Source organism: Medicago truncatula, chromosome 5, assembly GCF_003473485.1.
Source record: "Medicago truncatula cultivar Jemalong A17 chromosome 5, MtrunA17r5.0-ANR, whole genome shotgun sequence".
Taxonomy (NCBI): domain Eukaryota; kingdom Viridiplantae; phylum Streptophyta; class Magnoliopsida; order Fabales; family Fabaceae; genus Medicago; species Medicago truncatula.
In genome coordinates, this window is record NC_053046.1 from 39,971,127 (window position 1) to 39,995,743 (window position 24,617).

General features: G+C 33.7%; 5 protein-coding genes across 6 annotated transcripts; 3 read left to right on the forward strand and 2 right to left on the reverse strand.

Annotated features, from left to right (window-relative positions):
- The first annotated feature begins 1,160 nt into the window (after positions 1-1,160).
- Positions 1,161-1,806, forward strand: LOC120580538 (protein AGENET DOMAIN (AGD)-CONTAINING P1). The gene has a single exon (XM_039834292.1). The coding sequence runs from the start codon at positions 1,208-1,210 to the stop codon at positions 1,646-1,648; it is 441 nt and encodes a 146-aa protein (XP_039690226.1). The 5' UTR covers positions 1,161-1,207; the 3' UTR covers positions 1,649-1,806.
- Positions 1,807-7,711: 5,905 nt separating this feature from the next.
- On the forward strand, positions 7,712-13,379 carry LOC11434280 (dihydropyrimidinase). 2 transcript variants are annotated; one of them, XM_024784493.2, is made up of 13 exons: positions 7,712-7,922; positions 8,050-8,272; positions 8,775-9,044; positions 9,170-9,381; positions 9,724-9,844; positions 10,539-10,626; positions 10,727-10,805; positions 11,301-11,388; positions 11,484-11,524; positions 11,631-11,683; positions 11,818-11,974; positions 12,094-12,210; positions 12,812-12,950. In XM_024784493.2, the coding sequence occupies exons 1-12, from the start codon at positions 7,818-7,820 to the stop codon at positions 12,160-12,162; spliced, it is 1,506 nt and encodes a 501-aa protein (XP_024640261.1). In that variant the 5' UTR covers positions 7,712-7,817; the 3' UTR covers positions 12,163-12,210; positions 12,812-12,950. The 2 variants fall into 2 exon arrangements, with proteins under 2 accessions (XP_024640261.1, XP_003617228.1); XM_003617180.4 differs by lacking the exon at positions 12,094-12,210 and having other exon boundaries at positions 7,715-7,922; positions 12,812-13,379.
- On the reverse strand, positions 13,356-14,256 carry LOC11420934 (uncharacterized). The gene is made up of 2 exons (XM_024785025.2): positions 13,915-14,256; positions 13,356-13,465 (listed from the first exon to the last, which is right to left on the reverse strand). The coding sequence occupies exons 1-2, from the start codon at positions 14,254-14,256 to the stop codon at positions 13,418-13,420; spliced, it is 390 nt and encodes a 129-aa protein (XP_024640793.1). The 3' UTR covers positions 13,356-13,417.
- Positions 14,257-16,713: 2,457 nt separating this feature from the next.
- On the forward strand, positions 16,714-18,282 carry LOC11431415 (splicing factor 3B subunit 6-like protein). The gene is made up of 2 exons (XM_024783706.2): positions 16,714-17,178; positions 17,962-18,282. The coding sequence occupies exon 1, from the start codon at positions 16,794-16,796 to the stop codon at positions 17,166-17,168; it is 375 nt and encodes a 124-aa protein (XP_024639474.1). The 5' UTR covers positions 16,714-16,793; the 3' UTR covers positions 17,169-17,178; positions 17,962-18,282.
- Positions 18,283-20,623: 2,341 nt separating this feature from the next.
- LOC11431416 (calcium-dependent protein kinase 17) lies at positions 20,624-23,949 on the reverse strand. The gene is made up of 8 exons (XM_003617185.4): positions 22,718-23,949; positions 22,377-22,520; positions 22,107-22,259; positions 21,878-21,993; positions 21,596-21,763; positions 21,354-21,481; positions 21,143-21,242; positions 20,624-21,042 (listed from the first exon to the last, which is right to left on the reverse strand). The coding sequence occupies exons 1-8, from the start codon at positions 23,382-23,384 to the stop codon at positions 20,947-20,949; spliced, it is 1,572 nt and encodes a 523-aa protein (XP_003617233.1). The 5' UTR covers positions 23,385-23,949; the 3' UTR covers positions 20,624-20,946.
- Positions 23,950-24,617: the final 668 nt, after the last annotated feature.

A 24,617-nucleotide genomic window follows, 5' to 3' on the forward strand; every position in this document is an offset into this window, starting at 1 on the left:
CTGCAGCTGGCTGTTTTAGCTTTTAAAAATTTGAACATGGTGCCTTGGAGCTTAAGGAATAAATGGTTGAACTATTTCGAACATGTTAGAAGTATGAATTTTTTGATAACCCACATATACATAGAGGGAAACTCTTGTGCAGACTGTATGGCTAATGTTGGACTAACATTGTCTTCATTTGTTTGGCTCCCCTCCCTCCCTGATTGTATTAAGCATGATTATGGTAGAAACCGACTAGGTATGCATAGTTTTAGGTTTACTTAATTTTGAAAGGGTCTTGACCTAGTTCCCCCTTTTGTTTCTTTGTAATTTGCTCTTTCTCTTTACATATATACGGTAATGTTCTTTGCATTACTTTTTGATTAAAAAAAAAAGAATTCACCTTTTAAGGTAATAAGGGGAATATCTTAGGTTCGAAGCTCTGCATATTATAATGTATTGTCCTTACCAACTAAGTTATGCTCATGAGAACGATATAAAAAATGTATTTATTAAAAAAAAATTAACCATATAAAAGAACATTATATAATTGCTTTTTTGATGGCCTAAATTAATTAAATTATTATACCTCAACGGTCGAAATCCAAATTATTGATGCATTTCTCATAAAAACAAGAGGGTTAACGCAAAAAAGAAAACGATGATCCATTAACATAAAAAAAAGCTATACGTAAAAAAGAATATAAGCTTTTATTCAAAACGGAATTATTAATGATATAAAGTAAATGATTTTTGTTATAAATAAAAAAAATAAACCCCTAAAAAGGATAAAAATAAATCGAACTTATACATATTATAATCCGTGGAAAAAAAAAAACTATCACATACTTCCGCTAGAAAAAACTATCAAATACTTGGTCATTAGCGATTTAGTAAGAATCATAACAAATCTTTTTCATATTATTTTTTTTTGAAAGAAAAAATCTTTTTCATATTTTATTTTTTGAAGTACATATCTTTTTCATATAACAACCAAAGATTTTGTCAAAAAATATAACAACCAAAGAGAAAATCTCAACCGTCTAAAACAATGTACAAGTTACCTTCTAAAAAAATCTAAACAATCTAAAATATCTGAATCTAAAACAAATACCCCATCACCTACACTATATAATAACACACGGTAGTGTGTTTACTTCACTTCATTCTCAAAAACGGTTCATATCTCTCTCTAACTCTTCCAATAGGTTCTTGATCTTGTGCAACCATGCGTCCACCGGTGAAGAGAGTTGATTACAAGGTAGGAGATAAAGTTGAAGTATGCAGCAAAGAAGAAGGGTTTGTAGGTTCGTACTTTGAAGCTACAATTGTTTCATGTCTAGAGAGTGGAAAATATGTGATCCGTTACAAGAATCTTCTTAAAGATGACGAATCGGAACTTCTTATGGAAACACTTTTTCCAAAAGATCTTCGTCCATTACCGCCACGTGTTCATAATCCTTGGAGGTTTGAACTCAATCAGAAAGTTGATGTGTTTGATAACGATGGTTGGTGGGTAGGGGAAATCGCTAGCGAGAAGATCTTAATGGAAAAGAGTTACTACTATAGTGTGTATTTTGACTATTGCCATCAAACTATTTACTACCCTTGTGATCAGATTAGGGTTCATCAAGAATTGGTTTGGGGAGACTGGATCTTTGAGGCATAACTCATATATCACACCACCAGGATTGTTATATCAAGATTCTTGTTCTTGTCGCTGAAACTACGATATATAATACATGGTTATCAGTTATATTGTATTTACAAATTGTAGACATTGTCCCTGTTGAATGTATTTCGAATTGTTTATTGGCAATAATAAATTCCAATCTTTTTAGTTTCTTTTGGTTATTTTAATTTGTATATATTTTTAATTTATTTTGTGTGTGCATATGATTCTTATTCTTTGATTTATTTTGCTGTGTGTGCATATGATTCTTGTTCGGTTTCTTGATAACTTGCAAGGAAAATAAACTGTGATTACAAATACAATCTAGTTTAAAATTTTAACGAAAATCATATCTTTGTAGCTTCTTCATATACTTCTTTCTAAATAGAGGCTTTTGATCCAAAAAGTGTGCAGAACATCTGTGTTTTGGTGTTTTTCACAAACCACAAAAGAAAATATTGAAATTCAAAAAGTCTAGTAGCATAGAAATAAGAGAGGAATCTATTGAGATAGGATAATGAAAAAAAGACTCTAGAGTTCAAAAGTATACGTGCATTGTAAAAAGAGGTGTATTAAGATGTTCTACTAAAATATTTTGAAAACCTCAGAAAATTCAAAAAGAAAGAAAGAAAGTGAGTTTCAACACATATTTCCTTGACTTTGATTTTTTTATTTTAAAATTTTTGGACCTTATCGGCATTGGTTTCAAAAAAAGTAATACAATAACATCAAGGAGTTGTAAAAGTGAAGAGAGGTTGATTACATTACAATGCACTAAAGTAATAATCAAGTGTTTTTTAATTTTCATTTTTATAAAAAAAAAAAAAAAAGAGTCATCAACAGTGTAAATAATTAGTTGAGTTGTGAGGTCCAATTTTTTCTTTGGTTTAAATATTCCTTTAGTCCTTGCACTTTCATCAGATTTTGACATTGGTCCCTACACTTTTTTTTGTTTGGAATTGGTCCCTGCACTTTGTAAAAATATTGGTATTGGTCCCTCTATTAACTTTCTGTTAAAAAAAACACAAAACTATTGGTATTGGTCCGTGTACTTTGTAAAAATATTGGTATTGGTTCCTGCACTTTGTAAAAATATTGATATTGGTGCCACGTGACGTGAAATGATTGGGCCACGTGGCACTCCGTTGGTTTTGTGTTTTTTTTTTTAACAGAAAGTTAACAGAGGGACCAATACCAATATTTTTACAAAGTGCAGGGACCAATGACACATTTAAACCTTTTTCTTTTCTTAACTTTTGTTCTTGTTTTTCACCATGAATGATATTCCACCATCACCAAAGACACAATCCTTCAAAAAGAAACACAAAGGGAGATTAAGACTTAAGAGTGTTAGTGAAAATGTTGGACAAAGAATTACTTTGGTTAAAGAAAGGGTAATGTGAAGTCATCAACCTCCAAGTCAAAAGGACTATATGAGGAGGAAGATGATGAGACTCCAAGGGAGTATGAGGCATAGGAGACATTGAGAAAGACTTAAAAACATGTAATCAAGAAAGGATGATTAGGGTCTCTAGGGAGGAAGAATAACTTTGGAAGAAAAAGAAACTTAAATTCCTTACTTTTAAGGGAAGGTTGATATAGAGAAACATACTTATATTTAGAGCTAAAAGTGAAAGAGTAAGGTGATCTCTTTTTCTTACACCATGATTAGGAATTTTAAGTTTCTTTTACTAATATAGTCAATGACTAGTTACAAAACTTAATCTTAGTACTACTTTCCATCCTAGGCTTTTTAAACTTCAATGGTTAAGTGAAAATTGAGAAATTGTTATTGATAAGCACATCAGTGAAGCTAGCAATTTTTTACGAGAGGGCTAAATATAAAAGGTTTAATTTTTTTTACCGTCAGTAACGAAGTAATTTGCAAAAAATTTATCGATAGTATTCATTAATAACAAAACTCTCTTTACAGTTTTTTCAACAAAAAAAAATCTCTTTACCGTTGTTAAAATGACTTAAACTTTTCAAAAATAAGATGAAATAAATCTATCATCAAACAAGTGATAATCTTTTTATTTGTTTAGTTTAACTAACTTATATCAACAATTTTTTTTTAGGTAGCTAAGGGTAGCTAAAATAAGTTATACTTTTTTTGAGAAGAAAATAAGTTATACTTATTTATTCAAATAAATAAAATAAACAACTCAATAACATGAGCGGCTTTATTCTCAAGGCTCTCATGCAAATATTTTCATCCCGAATCCTAACTCAAGTTTTGAACCACTCTAGATGAGACTTTATTCTAATTTAACTTTATGCTAGTTTTCTTTATGTGCACATTGAAATTCATTTTGTCAATGGCTATCTATATAAAACATCCACAAAGACACCGGACATGACATAGATATGTCAATAAGGATGACTTGAGAAAGTGATAGTAATTGAATATAATCACATGCGTCGGTGTTAAAAATTGTCAAATTGGACACGTTGATGTGTTGGTGGTACATAGCTATCTCTCTCACTCTTAAAAATTGGTCTTGAATCTCTCAATTTCACAACTTGTTACTTGATTTGTTCATTCAGTATTCTTTTACCATTGTTTAATAATTGAGGCCTTTTCATGTAATATTATCAAGATTCAATGTTCTATTTTTTGCAATTATTTTCAGGGAGAAATTGAAGTGTCTTTAGCAGGAGGAAGAGTTTTTTGGTAAAATAATGAACTGAAAGTTGTTCCTGTTACTGGGAGATCCATAAAATGTTTCCTTTTCGTTATCTGTCTGATGCATTGAACCAAAAGGATCCCATTTATCTAAATTCCCTTCAAGCCTCAGTAAAAAGTGCCAAATCAACCACTTGAAAAACTTCTGGCATTGTTTTTTTACTCTCAGGAAAGATTCTTTTGGTTGCTCTTCTTGTTGCTTCATGGAGGAATTTCTCACAGTTCTTAGCTCCAATTCTTATAAACTCTTTGACAAGTGCTTCCATATGTCCAGTTAAAGAAATCTTCAGCAGCTGTAAGCAACCTTTGATATGTATTCTTTTTGCACAGCATTCGTCAAACTCATCAACATCATTTTCCATGTATGCATTATTGCATGCAACCATAATATCATGAGCACGGCTGACGAAATGCTCCACAACAAAGTCCTCGAAATTCTGAAACCAAAAATAACTCTTAAAACAGTTCAATTTTAAACCTCAAAAAGGGATAAACACAGGTTTAAGGCAGTAGTAATATTTTTTTCAAAGTATTGCATATTACAGCACTTGCCATATTCTTCATTGACACAATTAACATTTTCAAGAAGTAATGCTTAATTAAAACTTAAATGTCTTGTAACCAGCTGAATTATGTGGAGAATAGAAAATGTTAAGATGTCAACTACAGACTGATGAAAGATATATCCTCCTAATATGCTTCAGAAAGGACTAACATGAAATCATTTAGCATTTTCATATATGTAATTATGCTCAGCCTATATTCCTAAAATTTTACATTACAAGTTGACACGGCAAAACAAACTTGATATTGTTCTCTGGCCTAACAGAAAAGTGATTCCAACATACCCCTTCTCTCATGCAAATTGCTCTTTATATACAAAGTGAGAAAACTGAACTAGTTTTAAAACTTTAACATAAATATCTTCTGTCAATTCATATTGTTACTTTATAATTTTTAAGGGGTGTGGTTTTGTCGGACTGGATTTTCCATGAAGTCACTGAGAGATTCGTGTGACCGTTCAATTGAGATTGGACGGTTCAGAATTTAAAGTCGGAAATTTTATTTTTTTAAAATCAAAATGTGCTTTTTTAAGGACCGTCCAATCTCAATCGGATGGTCATGGATTGTCTGACTACATGATTATACAGTCACCTACTGCACTGAATTCAAATTCAGTTCTATCACAGTCTGCCCTTCGGCATGGTTTTGACATAATATCAGTAATAAGCTACGGAGCGGCAAAGGAAATCAGTCTTCACGTTTTACATGGGAACTTGTACATACTTGCTTCACTTTTCTATGCACCTGAGCCTCTTTTTCTCTGCTAGTATGATTGGTTTGTATGAGTACTGAAAACATGTAATACAACAAACAAACATTTGAAAGAATTGATATTTCCTGAGTACACTTAGATTAATCAAATTATTTAAATGCAATTCGGCATTTAGCTTGAAAAGAAATTAAATGCTAAATACAATATGACATGGAAAATTATAACAAGCTATTTTGTAAGAGGAATACAAAACAATCTCACCTGGCTAATCCTTCTCCAAAATCTTTCTTTCTTTCCGGATTTCTTTAGCCCAATTTTCTTGATGCTGTTCAGGAAATAGGTTCATTGAAAACTCACATAATTAAGATTGGAACTGAAATACACTATTTAATGGTATGAAAAATACAAATTACCTGCTTCATGCAAGATTTTTCACCAAAATAGTGATGGTCGAATCGTCGTTGACAATGTCAAATTGCTTAAAACTTCAGAATTCACTCAGCTTTTCATCATCTTTGAAATTTGCATGGTACATACTTCTGCTACTGCCTTCTGTAATAAAGCATATTCATCTACGTCAGTATAATATTCCGAAGAAAGAATCAAATGTAGTCATCGGAATGTTAGAAGTGGGCCAAATAGAGAAGTGGAGAACACAAATCTACCAAGTGCTAGATTTGGATTTTGGACCCTAAGAAGCCTGGCATATGGAAAGTATACAACACAGGAATAGGAAAAAGGCAGATCAGTTAGACATTCATCTCTCAGAAGGAAGAATGAGATGGTCAGAGTCACGGCCAACAGAAAATGCTCAAACATGGTGACTCAGTTTGGTGAGGTAGACATTGATCATTGATGCCTGTGTGTTAGACTTTGGTGGAATAGACATTATAGTGGGAGTGGCTTGGCTGCAGGCGTTAAGAAAGGTCGTGATGAATTGGTAAAATATGACGATGAGCATCAACATTGATTGATTTATGCGATACCAAAAGGTAACCATTAGAGGACTCAATCCCGCTTACTGGTACAGAACGTTCAGAGTTCAGACTAAACAAGAACAAAAATTTATGGTAAGTCCATTTATATTTCTTTAATTAAGCATGATTTGTTTATGCATCCCACTTTACGGTATCTCCAGAGTCCAGATTAGGGTGATATATATCATAGACCAGCAGCATACACATCTTTTCAAGACTCGAAAACATTCTAAGAACCCTAGCCGAATACTATCTCATCAAAACCTTGTGGACTTAGACTAACAATATTCTTACTATTATTTGAGCTCACTACCACAGCATGTAGATTCATCCCAAAGTTAATAGTGTCCATTTAGGGGGCGTTTGTATGCTCAATTTAATCAAGTATTTATTGAAAAGGCTTTTTTCATATATAACTTGTTTTTACAATCTCAGAATTTATAGGAACTAACAAACTCCAAGTAAACTTTGTATAATTAGTTTTCATAAGCTACTTATGAAAAGAAGATCAAAACAACTTATGATCATGAATTAAGTTATTCTTATAAGACAACAAGATTGAGTCTAGGAGGAGAGTGAGCTAATCTCCAACTACGTGCCGAACAACAATTCAAATCTCTCTAGGAAAAGAACCCACATCCGGTGCATGACTACTCCTAAAACACGAGTTCATTTCAAACTATAGATATATGCACTTTGTAGTACCGACACCTCTGATTGAAGACGTGTCTGGTGTCCAACACGTGTCGTGTCAGACATTGACACCACACCAACACATGTGAATAAGTTTGAAATAATTCAAAAGAGTGGATATAAAAAAAAAAAAAAAAACTCATTCTAATTAATTAATCATACTAAAACATTATTATGAGTTTTGTGGCAACAATAAACATCACATATAAAAAAATATACTTGACCAAAAAAAAAATACAAAGTTTTTTTATATGTATTTTGATAAGAAAAAAATATAAATGAGTTTTCACTCATTTTGATGTTCATAATTTTCTTGTTCGAATTTAATCTCAAACAAAAATAAAAACTTAAATTAATCCCTAACTAACTATTAGAATTTAGTTACCATTATAAAAAAAATAGCTTAGACTAAAAATTGTGAAAAACAAAATGTATCTTGATTCCAAGTATGAGCTTAGTTTACGGTAATTGGTTTGAAAATGGAAATAAATAACGAAACAACGAACGAGATCGAAGCATAACATTGGAGCGATCATGTCTTTCATTATTTTCACCAATCATTATCAACTCCTTCACTTCCTCTTCTTCCTTATCATCACTATTACTCCTTCTTCGCTTGCTCAATCACAACACAATCAGGTAACTAACTTCTGTGATTACCTTCAATTAATTCAAACTTCTCTTTTTAGTTGACTTTCCTCGTTCCTATATTTTCTAATATTTATAAATGCTCTGTTCTAACTAATATTTGGATTGTGGAATTTAGTTTTGTGTAGCTGGAATTGGATACGGAGAGTCCACATGTGGAACTTCATCATCATCATCATCCAACAAGTTGTTGATCAAAGGTGGTACTGTTGTCAATGCTCATCACCAACAGATTGCTGATGTTTATGTCGAAGACGGCATCATTGTTGCTGTTAATCCAACTATCGCGGTTGGAGATGATGTATATGTCATTGATGCCACTGGCAAGTTTGTTATGCCAGGTTAGACCTTTTTTTGACATGTAGCGTGGCACTTATGTTTGTTAGTGTAAGTGTTTCATAAGTTCTTAATACTTTTGGAGATGCTTATATTTAGGGCCATTTTTTTTCAAAAGGAACTTATATTTAAGGACAAAGATAGTAAATGTTTATGTGAAAGAAGCACTAAGGCCAACTTAAGCAAACCAATGTGAGATCTGTTAAATGTCTTGAATACTTTTGTCATTTGTGTGAAAAGTGAGTGATTTTCTTATTTGAAGTTATGTGGTATAGTGAAGTTGGGTTATAGAACCTAAGGCGGCTTGCACCATTGGTGATGCTCTAACATCTATTCAGTTGTTAACTGCTCAATGTCTAGATGTAACCACTTCTGAAATTAAATCACCTTAGTGTTGTCACATGAAGTTTAATTTTTTTTACGTTCCATCATTATGTCAATTTGACATGATCCATCATCGTCGTCGTCAGATTTTGACAGACTGTGCATCTTTTTGTTTAATAACAGGAGGCATTGATCCTCATACCCATCTTGAGATGGAGTTTATGAACACTGTGGCGGTGGATGACTTCTTCAGTGGTCAGGCCGCGGCATTGGCTGGTGGTACAACAATGCACATTGACTTTGTTATACCAACTAATGGGAGTTTAACCGCTGGTTTTGAAGCCTATGAAAAGAAGGCAAAGAAATCTTGCATGGACTATGGTTTCCATATGGCTATTACCAAATGGGATGAAACTGTTTCAAGAGAAATGGAGCTCATGGTCAAGGAGAAAGGTTATAATTTATTTCCTATTTTGGATTTGTATACTCTGGTTAATTATGAGGCAATAACCCTGTGGGAGGGTTCTGACTTCGGAGGAATTTATTTCAGGCAGTTCATCTTTGTTTTTTAATTGCAGGTATCAATTCTTTTAAGTTTTTCATGGCTTACAAAGGATCTCTTATGATCAGTGATGAGTTGCTTCTAGAAGGATTTAAAAAGTGCAAGTCTCTTGGTGCCTTAGCTATGGTCCACGCAGAAAATGGAGACGCTGTGTATGAAGGGCAAAAGAAAATGATAGAGCTTGGAATAACTGGACCTGAAGGGCATGCTCTATCAAGGCCTGCAGTGGTTGGTCTCAATTTTATTCTTTTCATTTCAACTTTTCCACTGTTTTACCACGCCATAGAATACATTATTTTCCGTCCTCGTTTTTCAACCCTGCCTTTACATCTCTGACAATCACACTCTTAGTAGCCTTGGGTGCACATACTTGAACCAGAGTTGACTGTTCTTAGCTACTAGTGTCTAAGTTTGCATACTGGGATAAATCATTTAGTTGCTATGTGATTAAATTGATTACTTGTTTTGTTTCGTTGTATTCTGTGATTACTGCAAAGTCTAAAATCTAAATATCTGTCAGTACGATTTATAGAACATCACTTTATTTGACTTGGGTAGCTACATGTGTAGTTGGAAGGTGAGGCAACTGCTCGTGCTATTCGGTTAGCAGATTTTGTAAATACTCCTTTGTATGTGGTTCATGTCATGAGCATTGATGCAATGGAAGAAGTTGCGAAGGCCAGGAAATCAGGTTCTTAACTTTAACCCTTGTAATTCTAGATTATGTAGAGAAAGCATAAAATTACAACATATAGAGATAAGGCTAGGTGTCCGCTTGTAGAAAAATTCATACATTTGAACAACAATATTCTTGTCTCTTTAGTGAGAATAAATGTAAAAAGAAGACTTGTTGTACTTAAATTATAATAGCCATGAATAGGTTAACCTGACAACACTTTATAATTCCACTCTTTTGCTATGTCATTATGTTGAATCTACTCTATTATAGAAAAACTTGGGGCTACTCAAATAGTCAAATGCCTTGAACTTAACTGCGAATCTGAGACTTAGAGCGTGTTTGCTTAAACTTTTGAAAAAAGTGATTCTATAATGCTGATTTTGTAATTTTTGTTTGCTTTATTACTAAGATAAATGTTGAACATATACTGTGCACATAGTATTAAATTGTGTTTACATATTATGATAGATGTTCTAAATGTTACTTTTGTAGTATTTTAGTCTATGAAAAAATCACGAGTTTACGGATATCTGAGTTCGACAACCTTGGATTAATGCGTTTCAAGAGTGACGTTATATGTTTAATTGATAACTTAATTTTAGTGAGCTCTCCTACTTGTTTATATGTTTCCATCTTGACATTTTAAGTGCTTTTATTCCCAAATGACTTAGTTTTGGTAGGTGACTTGTTTGTTTTCTTACTTCAGGACAAAGAGTAATTGGAGAGCCTGTACTATCTGGGTTAGCCCTTGACGACTCTTGGCTTTGGCATCCTGACTTTGATACTGCAGCAAAGCAAGTGCCTTCACCTGTTACATAGTTTTCCTTTGTTGTTATTCTTTCATTGTCTTCAGTTTTAAGAATATATAAGCCATATTTCATTCTCATGTTTCAGGTATGTCATGAGTCCCCCTATTAGGAAACAAGGACATGATAAGGCCCTACAAGCTGCCCTCTCAACAGGAGTTTTACAGGTTCATATTGAGTTAGAGTTAGGTTCAGAGATCATTTAAAGATGGTTTGAACCTGAGAAAGTAGTTAGGATGGTCTCAGCTATAACATGAATCATACTTCCTCTGTCTCAGCCATAACATGAAAGTAGTTATGCATGTTTCTTAAGAAAGTCACGAGTGTACTAATTTCTATGATAAAATGAGTTTCATTTACTATTGTACCCTTATTAATATAGAAGTTGGTAGAGTAATTAGATAAGTTGAGAATTGAGATACAATAAATAAGGGTATATTAGTAAAAAAAAGATAACTAATGTGTTACTCGTATTCTAAAATGACAAATAATAAGCGACAAATAAATATTTCAAATGTGACACTTAGTATGAGATGGATGGAGTAGCACTTTTGAGTTTTGATTATTACTGATTTCTGTATTTTATCTAGATCCTAGCTCAAATTTATTTTCTTTGCTAAGATCGTACGTTTGACCAAAGGATACATTTTACGAATTTGCAGCTGGTAGGAACTGATCATTGCGTCTTTAATTCCACCCAGAAAGCTTTTGGAATTGACGATTTCCGGAAAATTCCTAACGGGGTCAATGGTGATCACAGTAACCTTAGATATCTGCGGCCTAAATACATTCTGGACGATTTTGAAATGTTTTCTTACTAACGCGTTGCAACCTGAAAACTGTAGGTATTGAAGAAAGGATGCGCGTGGTATGGGATATCATGGTGGTAAGATAATATATTTCCACCGTAGCCTTCCTTTCCTTGCTAGGTTTTGGTAAAATGGAGGACATGATAACCTTCTAACTGGAATTTATTGGTGTATATCTCACAGGAATCTGGCCAAATATCTGTCACCGACTATGTCCGCTTGACAAGTACTGAATGGTAAGTTTTTCAATCAAACGAAGTAAAATTCGGCATCCTGTTATAGGATTTTGTTTTCATTATTTTGATTTGAAAAAAGTGTTTGGCAAATATCTCAAAATTATATGTTTTTTTTATTTCGACTATCATTTCAGTGCTAGAATCTTCAATATATATCCAAAGAAAGGAGCGATTCTTCCTGGCTCTGATGCAGATATTATAATTCTCAATCCAAATTCAAGCTTTGACATAACTGCAAAGTCACACCACTCTAGAGTGGACACAAATGTCTATGAGGGAAGGAAAGGAAAGGTACTGGTTTAAATATTATCTGATCCGTCTAGGTCTAGGGATTGAAGTTAATTAACTTCCCGATGACTACTTAAAGTGTCTCATGTTTTCTTTCGGGGTTGATTTTGCGCTTGTACCAGGTCTCCACGTTCATAGTTAGCTTGGTACAAATGGTATATTGTACAGCAAGAACTTCGATAAAGTCATAATCAATTAAAAGAATTTCATTCATGCAGCTATGTCTAGTTTTGAATTGGGTAGGGAACATTTGTTTTGCATATGCTACAACACTATCTTTAATGGCTTAATATTTGACATCTAGAATTCATTATAGCTTTAGGCATATTATTAATTCATTAGGTTATAATGGATATCTCATTCTGTGGCCTATCAGTTAGAAATAATTCTACTTTTCTTTCACCAGCAGAAATAAGTCTATCTATCTAACTATTTTAAGGAAAGTCTTCGAAGTTCTATCTCTATTGGAGGAATTTCACACTTCTAATTTCCACACATCTATGCAATCTTACACGGGATCTTTACTAGTTATTCTTAAAAATTCACACTGCCTTAGGAATTGCACAGAGGCCCTTCACTGCAACAACTTGAGCTAAATGTGGCTTCTTTTCCTAAACAACCTCTTTCTCTCTCACGCACATGCACGCGTCCTCACACACATACAGATTTGAGTCTCTCGCCACTCATTACTTGATTTGTTCAGTCTTTGTTCTTTTACCTTGTCAGTTTCCTATGGTTTCATTCAACATGTGCTAGTATGTATATATTGTTCATTATTTGAAGTTTTGTCATGTGATATCAAGATTGAAAGTGTTTTTTCTTCCGAAATTGTTATTTCAGGGGAAAATTGAAGTGACTGTAGCAGGAGGAAGAGTTGTTTGGGAAAATAATGAATTGAAGGTTGTTCCTGGTTCTGGGAGATACATTCAAATGGCACCTTTTAGTTATCTGTTTGATGGAATCGACAAGAAGGATGCCGCTTACCTAAATTCCCTTCAAGCCCCAGTTAAGCGGGCAAAGTCCACTGCTTAATTTCTGTCATCATTGGTTAGGGAGGGAGGGAGATAAAGTATGCAATTCCAGTTGTCTGATCAAATAAAGAAGAATATGTATATTTCATGTACAATGCACTGGCAGTAGTAAAGCATCATGTATATATAATTTAATTCATCATCATCATAATAATAATAATAATATATATTTTGTTCGTGCAACATTTTCCATTGATGTAATGTCTATTGCTTAGACAGTATCATAAGCAATTGAAGAAAAGTGACCATAGCTTTCATAAGATACTGTACAATGTGTATTGGTCAAGTTTCCATTGAACTTGTCTCATCTACACAAAATTTTACAAGGCATAGATCCTAGTACTTTTTATAGCATTATAGCATGCCATTGTTTTGAATATGAAGGAGTTGATATGTTTGTATGGTTCTTATCATATCAAGGCCTAATACAGCAATTAATGTAGGTCAGAATCCTTCTTTTCCCCTGCATGATAATATTCAACAAATGTATTAGAAATTGCATTCACTGATTCCCCAGTATTGTCATTTCACTTCATGTCCCTTTCTGTGTTTGAGCGAGCAGCACATGTTCAGGTTCATAGAAACACTGAAGGAGGTGTAACTCATGTATGGATCGGCAACCATAATTAAATAATACAAAAAAATACACCTGTACATAAGAAACATAATGACAGAAGCCGAAATCTATGACCCCTGTCTAATCTATGTCATATTTTGCTTTTGACAATAGTACTCCTCCTAGTAAATGATCCATGTGCGTTAATCAAGGGGGCATGGACCAAATCTAGGAGGAGTGTTTGGTTTAAAAAAATGTATTCAAATTTGGAAGTTGAAGTTACCAGTATAGAATCTCAAGTACAATAAAAAAAATATTCATTCAACTTAAATAAGAACTAAAGAAAATGGTCTCACCATGACTACAGGATCTTCTTGAACTTGAGCATTAGCATTAGCATTCGCATGAACTTGAGCATTAGCTTGAACTTGAGCAGGAGGAGCACGACCATGAGCGGGTTGAGCATGATAACCTTGAGGCGGATGTCCATGCCTGTGATTAATAGCTTTGACAAGTTCTTCTTCAGTCCCAATGCTGCTACGCTTGACTTCAGTCAGGTCAGTTTTCTGCTGCTTTTTGTTCGCACGAGCTTGAGTAAACACCATTGAATAGTTGGTAGCTCCCATAGTCTTTTGGTCCCACGCACCGAACTGAGGCACAGATGATTTAGCATGCTTTTTCTGCATAAATAGGATCATACATTGTAATTAGTACTTTTGTTGTTGCTCATTCTTTTACATGCAGTTGGGAAAAGTAAAAAACAAAGTTTGTTTCAAAATGGAAGCTTCGTCATGAACTTGTATTGGGTTAATACCCCCTTGATCAAAGCACATTAACCATTTCAAGTTCAATGTTCGAAACTTCCAATTCAAATACAAAATCTTAAGACGTTAATCTCGGAGTTTCTTGATCTTGTATTGGTTGATGCCCCCTTTAACGCACATCAACCAATACAAGCTCAAGGCTCTTATATACTTCTCTACAATATCTATAATATATTGACTACAATATATCAAATGACAATCAATTGTCAACAAGGTCATAAGATGAGCTTGGACACAACCATTGATTGCTGCATCAGGAGAAATTTTGGTTAGAAATCAAGAATATAAAAAGCAAAACATTATTTAGAATGTGATTCACCCAATAATGATATGATGTTTCTAGTAACTTGAGAAACACTCAAATGTACAACTTTGAATAATTAATATGAATCTCTGAAATGTCAACCTAAAATAATAAAACTTGGTAACAATTAATTTAAAACTCTAGCTTATAAGCATGTAGCATTATAAATTTCCATTTCTTTGCCTTTTTTTATAAGACAATTACAATTTTTTTTTTTAATCTTTCAAAAGGTTGTAATGTTCTTCCAAATTTTTCTTCAGGAGCAACATTTTATGCCCCCAAAATCATTTCGGATGCACACATCCAGAAAATACACAATTTATATGTCGTCTGAAAGTAGACCTTGGAACAAATTATGCCGTCATAATCATACTTTCGAAACCATGTGTGATTTTTTAATAGACGTGGGGTCGATAAAGTTGCTCCTTGTCTTTTTATACATTTTATTACATAGGTTTAGGCTTACCATTCCCTGCTTTTGATCCATGGAGGAATGAAGAGGTGAGGGACCTAAGAACAAGAAGCTATACAAATTAAGGTGTTATTAATGCTACGTTTTCAAGATATATGACCAATTGAATGGTATCTTGATGTTAGAGTCATGGGGTGTTTTAACCATAGAAACTATGATAAAACTATAGACATTTTGTTATGCCTCGTATTTAAATCATATCCTAATCTATAAGGAACGGATCAACGGGGCTAACGGATTTTTATGTGTGATTTTGATAAGAGTAAAAGTAAGACACAAAAAATGTGGCTGTCCATGTTTAGTGTATATATGGTTGGTTATTCTATATTGAACAATATTGCACACGATTTTTCACCAAAGAAATGTAACTTCTCAATAACAAAATGTGAAAACAACTTACTTTGCCAAACTGATTTCTGGTATGTGCCACTTTTAGATATTTTTTGACAAAATGTGCCACTTTTAGATATAAGTCAGCATTATTTTTTATTTATTTATTTTTAAGTTGAATAACTACAATAACTTTTCCCCCCTAAAGAAAACCAATGAATATTGCTACCAATACACTCTTGATATCAACAAAATATCACACTTTCTAACAGGGGCGGATCCGGTATTGAATTATTAGTGGGGCTAAATTTTTATTTTTTTAAGGAAGACTAAAAAATTTGACAAAATAAATTACATAACTAATAGCATATGTAAATGGTCAATTACTTTGTTCCTTATGCAGTGATGTTGTTTATATTTTAGTGAAATTTAACATTTTAGGTATAATTTAAATAACATCATAAAAATGATAAAATAGTTTAAATAAATGTTAAATTCAGAGTAAAATATGGAAGTCGAGCATAGAAATGATAGTGAAATGTTTAAAAATGGAAGTGATAGTGAAATGTTTGACTTATTTGACTTTGACTAGTGATTTAGTAGGAGGATATATAATTCATCAGAATTCTACAGTAGAAATGATCGTGAAGGCAAAGGGGAGCTTGTTAGATGTGACGGGATTTTACATCAATTTGATGAACGATGGATTAAAGGTTTTAATCGTAAAATTGAAGTTTGTGCTCTGAATGCTAAGATGTTGGGTCTTTGTCTGAGATATGGCTTGAAATGAGGGTTTATTTCACTTGATTGTTGAGAGTGACTCAAAAGTTCTTATTTATAAGGTTACTAACAATTGTAAGATCAATAGATCATACCTTCTTTGGTCCGACGCGTTCAGGAGAGCCTTCGGCGAGATTGACATACTCGTGAGAAGGTAACGGATGTGTGTTGACTGTTAATCAAATTTTAGCCTATCTTTAAATTTTTGGAATATGTATTTTAGAGTCTCTTCCTAATGAACTTCAAAATGTCATATTTGATGATATTTTCAGGACTTAGGAGTTCATTAGGAGGAGAAAATGAATTAGGAGTTAGGACCCAATGAAAGTATTTTTCATATTTTAAGATGCATGTTAGCAATTGGAGGTGTTAAAGAGCAAGTTTCACTAGAATCTTTCTCAAAGCCCAACCCAAAAATATCTATATAAACAAAACCTCACCGCATAGAAAATTCTTTCTCTTTCCAGAAACCCTTCGAAAATTTTCCTTCACTTTCTCAAACTTTCCTTCACTTTCTCGCCGGCGATGACAACAATCAGTCTCCGGAAGGGAAACACCCGTCTTCCACCGGAAGTAAACCGCGTCCTGTACGTCCGCAACCTTCCCTTTAACATCACCAGCGAAGAAATGTACGATATCTTCGGCAAATACGGCGCAATTCGTCAGATCCGAATCGGAACTAACAAAGACACTCGCGGCACTGCTTTCGTCGTCTACGAAGATATCTATGATGCGAAAACCGCTGTCGATCATCTCTCCGGGTTCAATGTTGCTAATCGGTATTTGATTGTGCTTTATTATCAACAAGCGAAGATGAGTAAGAAGTTTGATCAGAAGAAAAAGGAGGATGAGATTGCTAGGATGCAGGAGAAGTATGGTGTTTCCACCAAAGACAAGTAATTGATGATATGTAAGTGATTTTTATGAAATTAGGGTTCTTCGATGTTTTAGGGTTTTTAAGAAATTAACTTTGTAAAATTATGAATGGATACTTCATTTTGTAATGAGATAAATCGTGATTATTGTTACTTTAGTGCTTTATATTTGAATTTGTCACTATAGATGATTTGGTTTGAGATTAAGGGTTGTTTGGATTGAATTATTTTAGTTTATAGCTAATGCAAACAACTTATTTTCGGTATTCTTTAGGATAGCTTGTGAAAACATATTATGTCTTATGTGCATGTTGGATCGACTTATTTCAGCTTATCCAATGAATAAGTACTTATAACACTGTTTTGGAGAATTTATGAGAACAACTTATAATATGTTGGTTGTGAAATTATGGTTTTCGAGAAATTTAGGGTTTCTTTTGCTGTTTAAGGGTTTTCGAGAAATTCAGTGTAAAACAATGGTTGGATGATTGATTTGATATTGAATAGTGTTATTTATATATTAAGATAGTTCATGATGCATGTTACTTTTTCTGCTGTGCTGTTGAATTGGCCACTAAAATATGATTTGGTTTGAGATTAAGGGCCTTCTGGATTGAATAATTTGAGTTTATGTACTAACATGGAACTTATGAAAACAGATATGTGTGCAGTGTGTTTGTTGCTTGATCAAAACAGATATGTGTGTTTGTAGTGTTAAGCCCTTACAAGTGTTTTAAGACTTTTGTAATTTAAAACACTAGAACAGTGTTTGGGTTTCTCCTCTCTCAATTTGTCTCACTCCTGCTGTCATTTTGCAGTCACCGCTGAAAATCCACTGTTGAATGTTGATATAATGCAGAGTTGAGTATTTTCAAGAGTAGAAGAAAGTTTACATGATGTATTAGTGATAAATTGTCTCAAGTCAATTTGGCAAGTCAGCTATTTGTATTGAGTAATGAATTGGACATGGATTTGGCAAAGTGAGCTGTTTGTATCATGTAATGAATTGTAAATGGTTTCTGGTGGAATACATAAGAGATAATCTAAGTTATTTGACAAATTATCAAAGATATTATTAGCTTTTTGATATATTCCAACAATTTTGAATATTGTAATGCATGAATAATCTTTGATGTGAACTGAGTGACTCAATAGTGCATTCTTTTTTGCCAATTGTCATTTGACATATTTATTCAATTGTCAAATGAAAAGGGATTGAAGGAGTGTTACTAAAAGTACCCATTTGATTATGCTTTGGTCTGTTTCATTCATTGAAGCAGGAACTTCACATACTCACTACATGCACCTTATTCGACGACAGTTTTGTTTTCGTTCTTCAAAAATAGACGACACAGGCACTTAGTGTGTTGTGATGCGGATTTGAATTTGCAGTTTCCATTTCTCATCATTTAGTGTGTATCAGTTTGGGTTTGCCGCTAAACTCTCAATAACCAAAAAGAAAAATATATATTCTTCTAATTTCAGTTTTTGTTTTTATATATGAATGTTTATGGTAGTAGTACCCTTTGCAATCAAAGTTGTTGGGGCAACCTTTATGATGAAAAGAAATTGGATAAAGCAAGGAGCTTTGTGAATGTGGGGATAATAACAAGATTGCATATAGCTTGCTGTCTTGTGTTTTAATGCATTGCGAGAAGGACAAAATTGAACAAGCATCATGTGGCTCTCTCGTGAATACTTCCACTGTCTTAAATAAATATACACAAGCTTCCTATAAGAATGGATGCTCCAAAACATGATATATATATATCTATCATCCATTTTAAAAGAAGTCTTTATGTTAAATGATACAATTTATTTTTATTTGATAAATAAGTTACATGACACAATTTTATACCTTTTTTTTATTTTTTTATTAATCTGTGTAATCTTGCATGAAATCTTTACTAGTTGTTAGTACAAACTGATGATTGAGACTCCGAGATAAGATTCAAAGACTGGAAGTGTTCATAATTTTTGGCCAAAGTTTCATGATGTGTTAAGATTCATAGACCGAGTCCCAGCTTTGAAACCACTGCCACGGTCAACACATATGTGGATCAATCTTAGAATTATAAGCTTGACTTATTAAGATTTTTGTGACATCTCTCCATTGGATGATGGCCTAGGAGGACTTGAAATTCATGTAAACTTCAGAAGATTAGAAAAACTACAGAATGGAATTACAATTTACAAAGCTAAACAAATTGAGGTTTCTGGATTTGTCTCGGTGTACAATCGAAGAGGACTTACCATGATCAGTTTGTACGAAGTATGTATCTTGTCCGACACAGCACCGACACATATGCTTACATTGAATCATGTCATATTCTCAAATTATTATTGGTGTCCGTGTCATGTTTGATGTCCATGTCCGTGCTTCATAGGAAAGAATGCATGTATGTCTTTGAGAGGAAAATCTGTGCAAGACTAAAATATTGTTTTCACAGATTGAAGAGTTCAAAGCCATTAGATTTTTGAAGAAAAGGACCGAGAGACATTTTTCAAGGCTTCAGCAAAGTTATGATTATCGAAAGATTTGTTCACACATTGAAGCTGTCATTTGACATAATCAAGAGTCGGTCAAGTATACATGGCACTATAAACAAGCTCATAAGTTATTTTATAATTATACATTATACTGAAAGTGGGTAAGCATGAATTAAATATTGCATATGATGTGTGACATGCATATTTCCAACATAAGACCACTAACTGTCTTGGGAGCAATAAAATGTCCCACATCGTTTAAAACATAATTAATGCAATGGTTTATAGGCTTCCAACACAGCCAATTGTTTGCTGAGTTGATTAACACCAACTTGTGACCCATGTGGGAGCAACAAAGGGATGGAACATGGCTGTGTCTTAACAGGTTGGGCTGTAGGGTACACTAAGCTGGCTTGCCCACTCCAAGTTGAGAGTTGGGCCATGGGATTTGGGCGAAGGCTCAGGTCTCCTGGTCCCTAGAACGGAGGGAACCGCATGAGGCTGGTTTCACAGAGCAGTGAACACTTCCTTCTCTCGACAGTGGAGGGATTACAGGCTGCTGCATTCTCGGTCCATATAGCCTGGTGAGCCTAGCCCATTGAACCATCACTTTTTTGCTCTGTCTCTTATTTGAGGCAAAATAATCTGAGCATTTGACTTGTGATTTTGCTTTGTGACTCTAGTGATCAAAAGATGCTGAGGTCTGTTATCGACATATATGTTCCAAGTAATTATTTATTGCATCTCTTAAGTTTTAAATTTTACTTTTCAAAAATTAGGTTGCCTTATTCACCATTTTGCAGGTGGCTGACTGTTAACTAAATATACATGCCTATTTTCTTGTCAGAATGATCAAAAGTGTAACCAAATTGAAATATAAATATAAGTTTTTTTTATCAAATTTAGAGTTAACAATGCACAAGTTTTTTTTTTTTTTTTGGTAAGAACATTGCACATGTTTAAACCTAGTATTGACTAGGAGACAATACAAATATAAACACCCTTTTAATTGTTTCCTAAGTAAAGATCAATTACAATATAAGATATGTTACAAGGAAACGAAAAAATGCAAAACCAACCGACCGAACACCTGACATGATTTTACATTTTTTAAAGGTTGGTTTAAGTTCTTTTCCACCCTCCTATTTTGTTTGTTTTCACCTTTGCACATTCCTCACCCATAACCCTTTCCAACCAAACAACTACCAAGCTTTACATTCTGTGGATTTTCACTCATCAGCATCTGGAATTTTTAAAATCACCAAATGCTGAAAGAGATAATTATCTCTGTTGAATCTTCCCATAGACCCTTACTAATACAAGGTCGAATCACGCCTCTTCTTGGTATTTGCTTCTGGGTTTCCTTTGCCCATCATTGCAACAAATTCATCGTAGTTAATCCGACCATCCTGCACAGACATGCAAGTATTAATTATGGCAGTCTTGATTATAAGCAAAAGAAAAACTCATTCAATGGTCTAAAATATAACTAGTCAGTGCTAGACTTACGTTATCTGCATCAACTTCTGAAATGATTTCTTTTATGTCCCTGCCGTCATGCATGTTATACTCATGGAGAGCTTGCTCTAGTTCTTCAATGGTGATGTACCTAATTATGGAAAAGCAGTGAGATCAGAAGATTTGAACAATTAGTATCCAAAGGAAGGGCAAATATATATCCAACCATGTTGGTTTTACGGATTTATTTAATTTTCTTTACCCGCTGTTATCTTTATCGAAGAATTGGAAGGCAGTATAAACATGTTCTTCTCTGTTCAATCGGTTCATGTGCATAGTTGCTGTGATGAACTCGTCGTAGTCAATGATTCCATTACCATCAGCATCTGCCTGTAATTTGCAAAAGTAAAAAATTTGTTTTTAAGTAATCATGGTAGAACAGCTGCTTTTTGGCAGAAGTTATTTTGCCATGCAGTACACAAAAATGAAGGAGAGATAACTTACAGCTTCCATTAATTGCTTAACTTCTGTTTCACTCAGTCTAGTTCCTTGTTTTGCAAGCCCTTGCTTGAGCTCTTCAATTGTAATGGTTCCACTATTGTCAGTGTCCATACCCTTAAACATCTGCTTCAATCCCATGATTTCTTCCTCTGATAAGCAGCTAGCAATAACCTGTGCATAAGTAAGTTTTATTAGTATACTGTTAAGTTCAATGCAATCTTAATGAGAAAATAGTAAAATGAATTAGACCTGAGATTTGATTATAAGAAAAATAGCACCACCTACCTTTAGAGCAACTTTCTTGAATTGGTTCATTGCTCTAAACTGTTTGAGCCTATTGAGCACTGCATTGTCAAGAGGTGTATCTGGTGCTTCTCCGTCTTCCTTGATCCATGGATGATCTATTTTTCACATACGAAGTACTACGTTAGAATTTCGATTACACCAATTGACGGGGTGAAGTCAAATTAATTTGTAAACATAATATTTGAATTCAAGCAGTGTATATACTTACTCAGAACTTCATATGCTGTAATCCTTTGCTTGGGATCTGAATTCAACATTTTCCTTACAAGATCCTTTGCTGAAGGTGAAATGGAGGGCCATGGATCACTAGAAAAGTCAACATGTCCTCTTAGGATGGCATTGAATATACCATTTTCAGATTCTGTCAAAACCAAATCTTAGTTTCAGTTTCATATTAAGCAGACATAAAATCAATTCAAGAGGAAAGTTTTTTGTTCTATTAAGGAGCAGATTAAAAATCAAGTGAGTGAATATAAACCTGCCCAAAATGGTGGAACACCACATAGAAGAATATATAACATGACACCAACACTCCAAATGTCTACTTCTGGTCCATATTTCCTCTTCAACACATCAGGTGCAATGTAATATGCACTACCAACAATATCTTTAAACTGGTCACCTGTCAAAAAATATCTCTTCCATGTTATAATATGCTTGAATTTGAATTTGTAAATTATGTCATATCCTAAACTTACTACAAGAAAACATATTGATAATTTTGTTCACATAGTATAACTTTGGTATATATTTCACCAAAATTTTCTGTCTGTTTAAATTTTGCTTTTAAATAAAAAAAAAAAGGTAAAAATGTATAACCTTGTTTGTAAAAGACAGATAAACCGAAATCAGTGGCTTTGAGAGGAGAATTCTCATCCTTGCTCAACAAAAGAAAATTCTCAGGCTTAAGATCTCTATGAATAACACCCATGGAATGACAAGTATGAACAATTTGAACAATGGTTCTCAACAAGGAAGCTGCAGCACGTTCGGTGTAATGACCCTTAGCAATGATTCGATCGAAAAGTTCACCACCAGCACACAACTCCATAACCAAATGAACAGATTGTTTATCTTCAAAAGCACCAATAAGTTCCACAATATTAGGCTGTCCTGTAAGGTGATGCATGATTTGAACCTCCCTCCTAACATCCTCAATATCTTCCTTATTCGCAAGCTTTCTCTTGGCTATTGTTTTGCATGCATATTGTTTTCCAGTGGTTTTGTGTGTGCACAAATGTGTTACACCAAATTGTCCTCTCCCTAGTTCCTTCCCCATGCTATAAGTAGCCTTAACATCTTCCATTGGCCTGCCAAGAACAGGACCGATCGCGGAAGGTTTTGATGGTTTAGAAGGTTGAGGCGAAGGTTTTGACCATGGTGGCGGCGTTGTAGCTGAAGAATCTCCATTTGCATCGTTGTTTTGTTGATTGTTTTCTCCCTTATCTTCAGGGTCTTCAGTACCACCAGAGCAACAATTGCCCATGGTGGAAGGGAGAATCAATCAGAAGAAAAGGGATGGCAGGAATTTGGAAGGAAAGAAAAAATAGGTGATGGAAAAAAGGTGGTGAATGTTACAACATTGTGAATAATGAATTGAGAAAAGTGTTATTGGAAGCACATGCACATAAAAAAAAGTCTAAAAAAAACTTAGGAGAAAAATTAAAGGGTATTAAAAAGGATAGTTTGTTGATTAATGACAGATAGGAATGATGATTGAAACAAAAAAAAATTAGAGGAAGGTGATGGATTTTAGGAAGGAAAGAGATATTGGTGTGTGTCATACGTTGCAAGGGGTTAAGGATTTTATTGAGACAAAGGTTTGGAGGAAATTTCGGAGATAGAAAGAATAAAAATGGATTTTGGTCTGTTACAAATGTCAAAGAATCTTGTTATAACATCGTACATATGTAACAGTAGTTAGTAACTAACAAGTAACATAACAATTAACAACACATGACAAATGACATGGTTTTCTTCTTTTCATAGCAAAAAAGTGAAAAAATCTACACATGTATATTGTACAATACTGGTCTTTAAATATATTTTGAAAGATACTCTTTAAAGTATAATAATAATAGTTTAAAAATAATGAGTCAATTAAAAAGTATGTAAAAATTTCAAATGAGATACCTAACATTAAGTAAATATTAACAAAGCCACCAATAAAAATAATGAATCAAACATAAGGTTATTTGCTGAATTAGCATACATTGAAGCATTCAAATAAAAAAAATACAACTCTTCACGTTTGCACATTGTTGTTTAGGATACCCTACGAAGTTTCTTCAAAAAATAAATAAATATAGTACAAAAGTTGGCAGCACGTTGAATGAAAACTGCCGAATGCATAAGCAATCAGCAGATTGTAAAATCAAGAAAGAAGTGGTCTACATAAACTGATTCAGATTGGGGTTCGGTAATGGGAAAGTTCAGACTGTGTCAATTTTGTTCTTGCAGACATCACCATCCATATTGTCTTAATATTACACATAATCGGTGATTATTCCGCTTAACCTCTAAAATAAGCCGATTGAGAGTTGCGTTCTTATAAAAAGAAAACCAAGTCGTAACTCCAAATATATTTTGTGCAGTCAGGAATTACAATCCTATAAAGCAATTACCCACATCATCATCCATAATAGAATAAATTGTCACATGTTTGTTTTTAGAAGAGTTACCATCTCCGACTCTTTGGTTATCGTTAAGAACTAAAGTG

Bases quoted from the DNA above. Each gene is read 5' to 3' on its own strand.
- LOC120580538 (XM_039834292.1), top strand. From the start codon at position 1,208: ATGCGTCCACCGGTGAAGAGAGTTGATTACAAGGTAGGAGATAAAGTT.
- LOC11434280 (XM_003617180.4), top strand. From the start codon at position 7,818: ATGTCTTTCATTATTTTCACCAATCATTATCAACTCCTTCACTTCCTC. The intron at 9,845-10,538 runs GTTCTTAACTTT...TTCTTACTTCAG, and splicing joins TGCGAAGGCCAGGAAATCAG to GACAAAGAGTAATTGGAGAG. The intron at 10,806-11,300 runs GTTCATATTGAG...ACGAATTTGCAG, and splicing joins TCTCAACAGGAGTTTTACAG to CTGGTAGGAACTGATCATTG.
- LOC11420934 (XM_024785025.2), bottom strand. From the start codon at position 14,256: ATGATCCTATTTATGCAGAAAAAGCATGCTAAATCATCTGTGCCTCAG. The intron at 13,466-13,914 runs GTGAGACCATTT...ATTATCATGCAG, and splicing joins AAGAAGATCCTGTAGTCATG to GGGAAAAGAAGGATTCTGAC.
- LOC11431416 (XM_003617185.4), bottom strand. From the start codon at position 23,384: ATGGGCAATTGTTGCTCTGGTGGTACTGAAGACCCTGAAGATAAGGGA. The intron at 22,521-22,717 runs GTTATACATTTT...ATTTTTTGACAG, and splicing joins ATCTGTCTTTTACAAACAAG to GTGACCAGTTTAAAGATATT. The intron at 22,260-22,376 runs GTTTATATTCAC...TGGTTTTGACAG, and splicing joins TGTTCCACCATTTTGGGCAG to AATCTGAAAATGGTATATTC.
- LOC11431415 (XM_024783706.2), top strand. From the start codon at position 16,794: ATGACAACAATCAGTCTCCGGAAGGGAAACACCCGTCTTCCACCGGAA.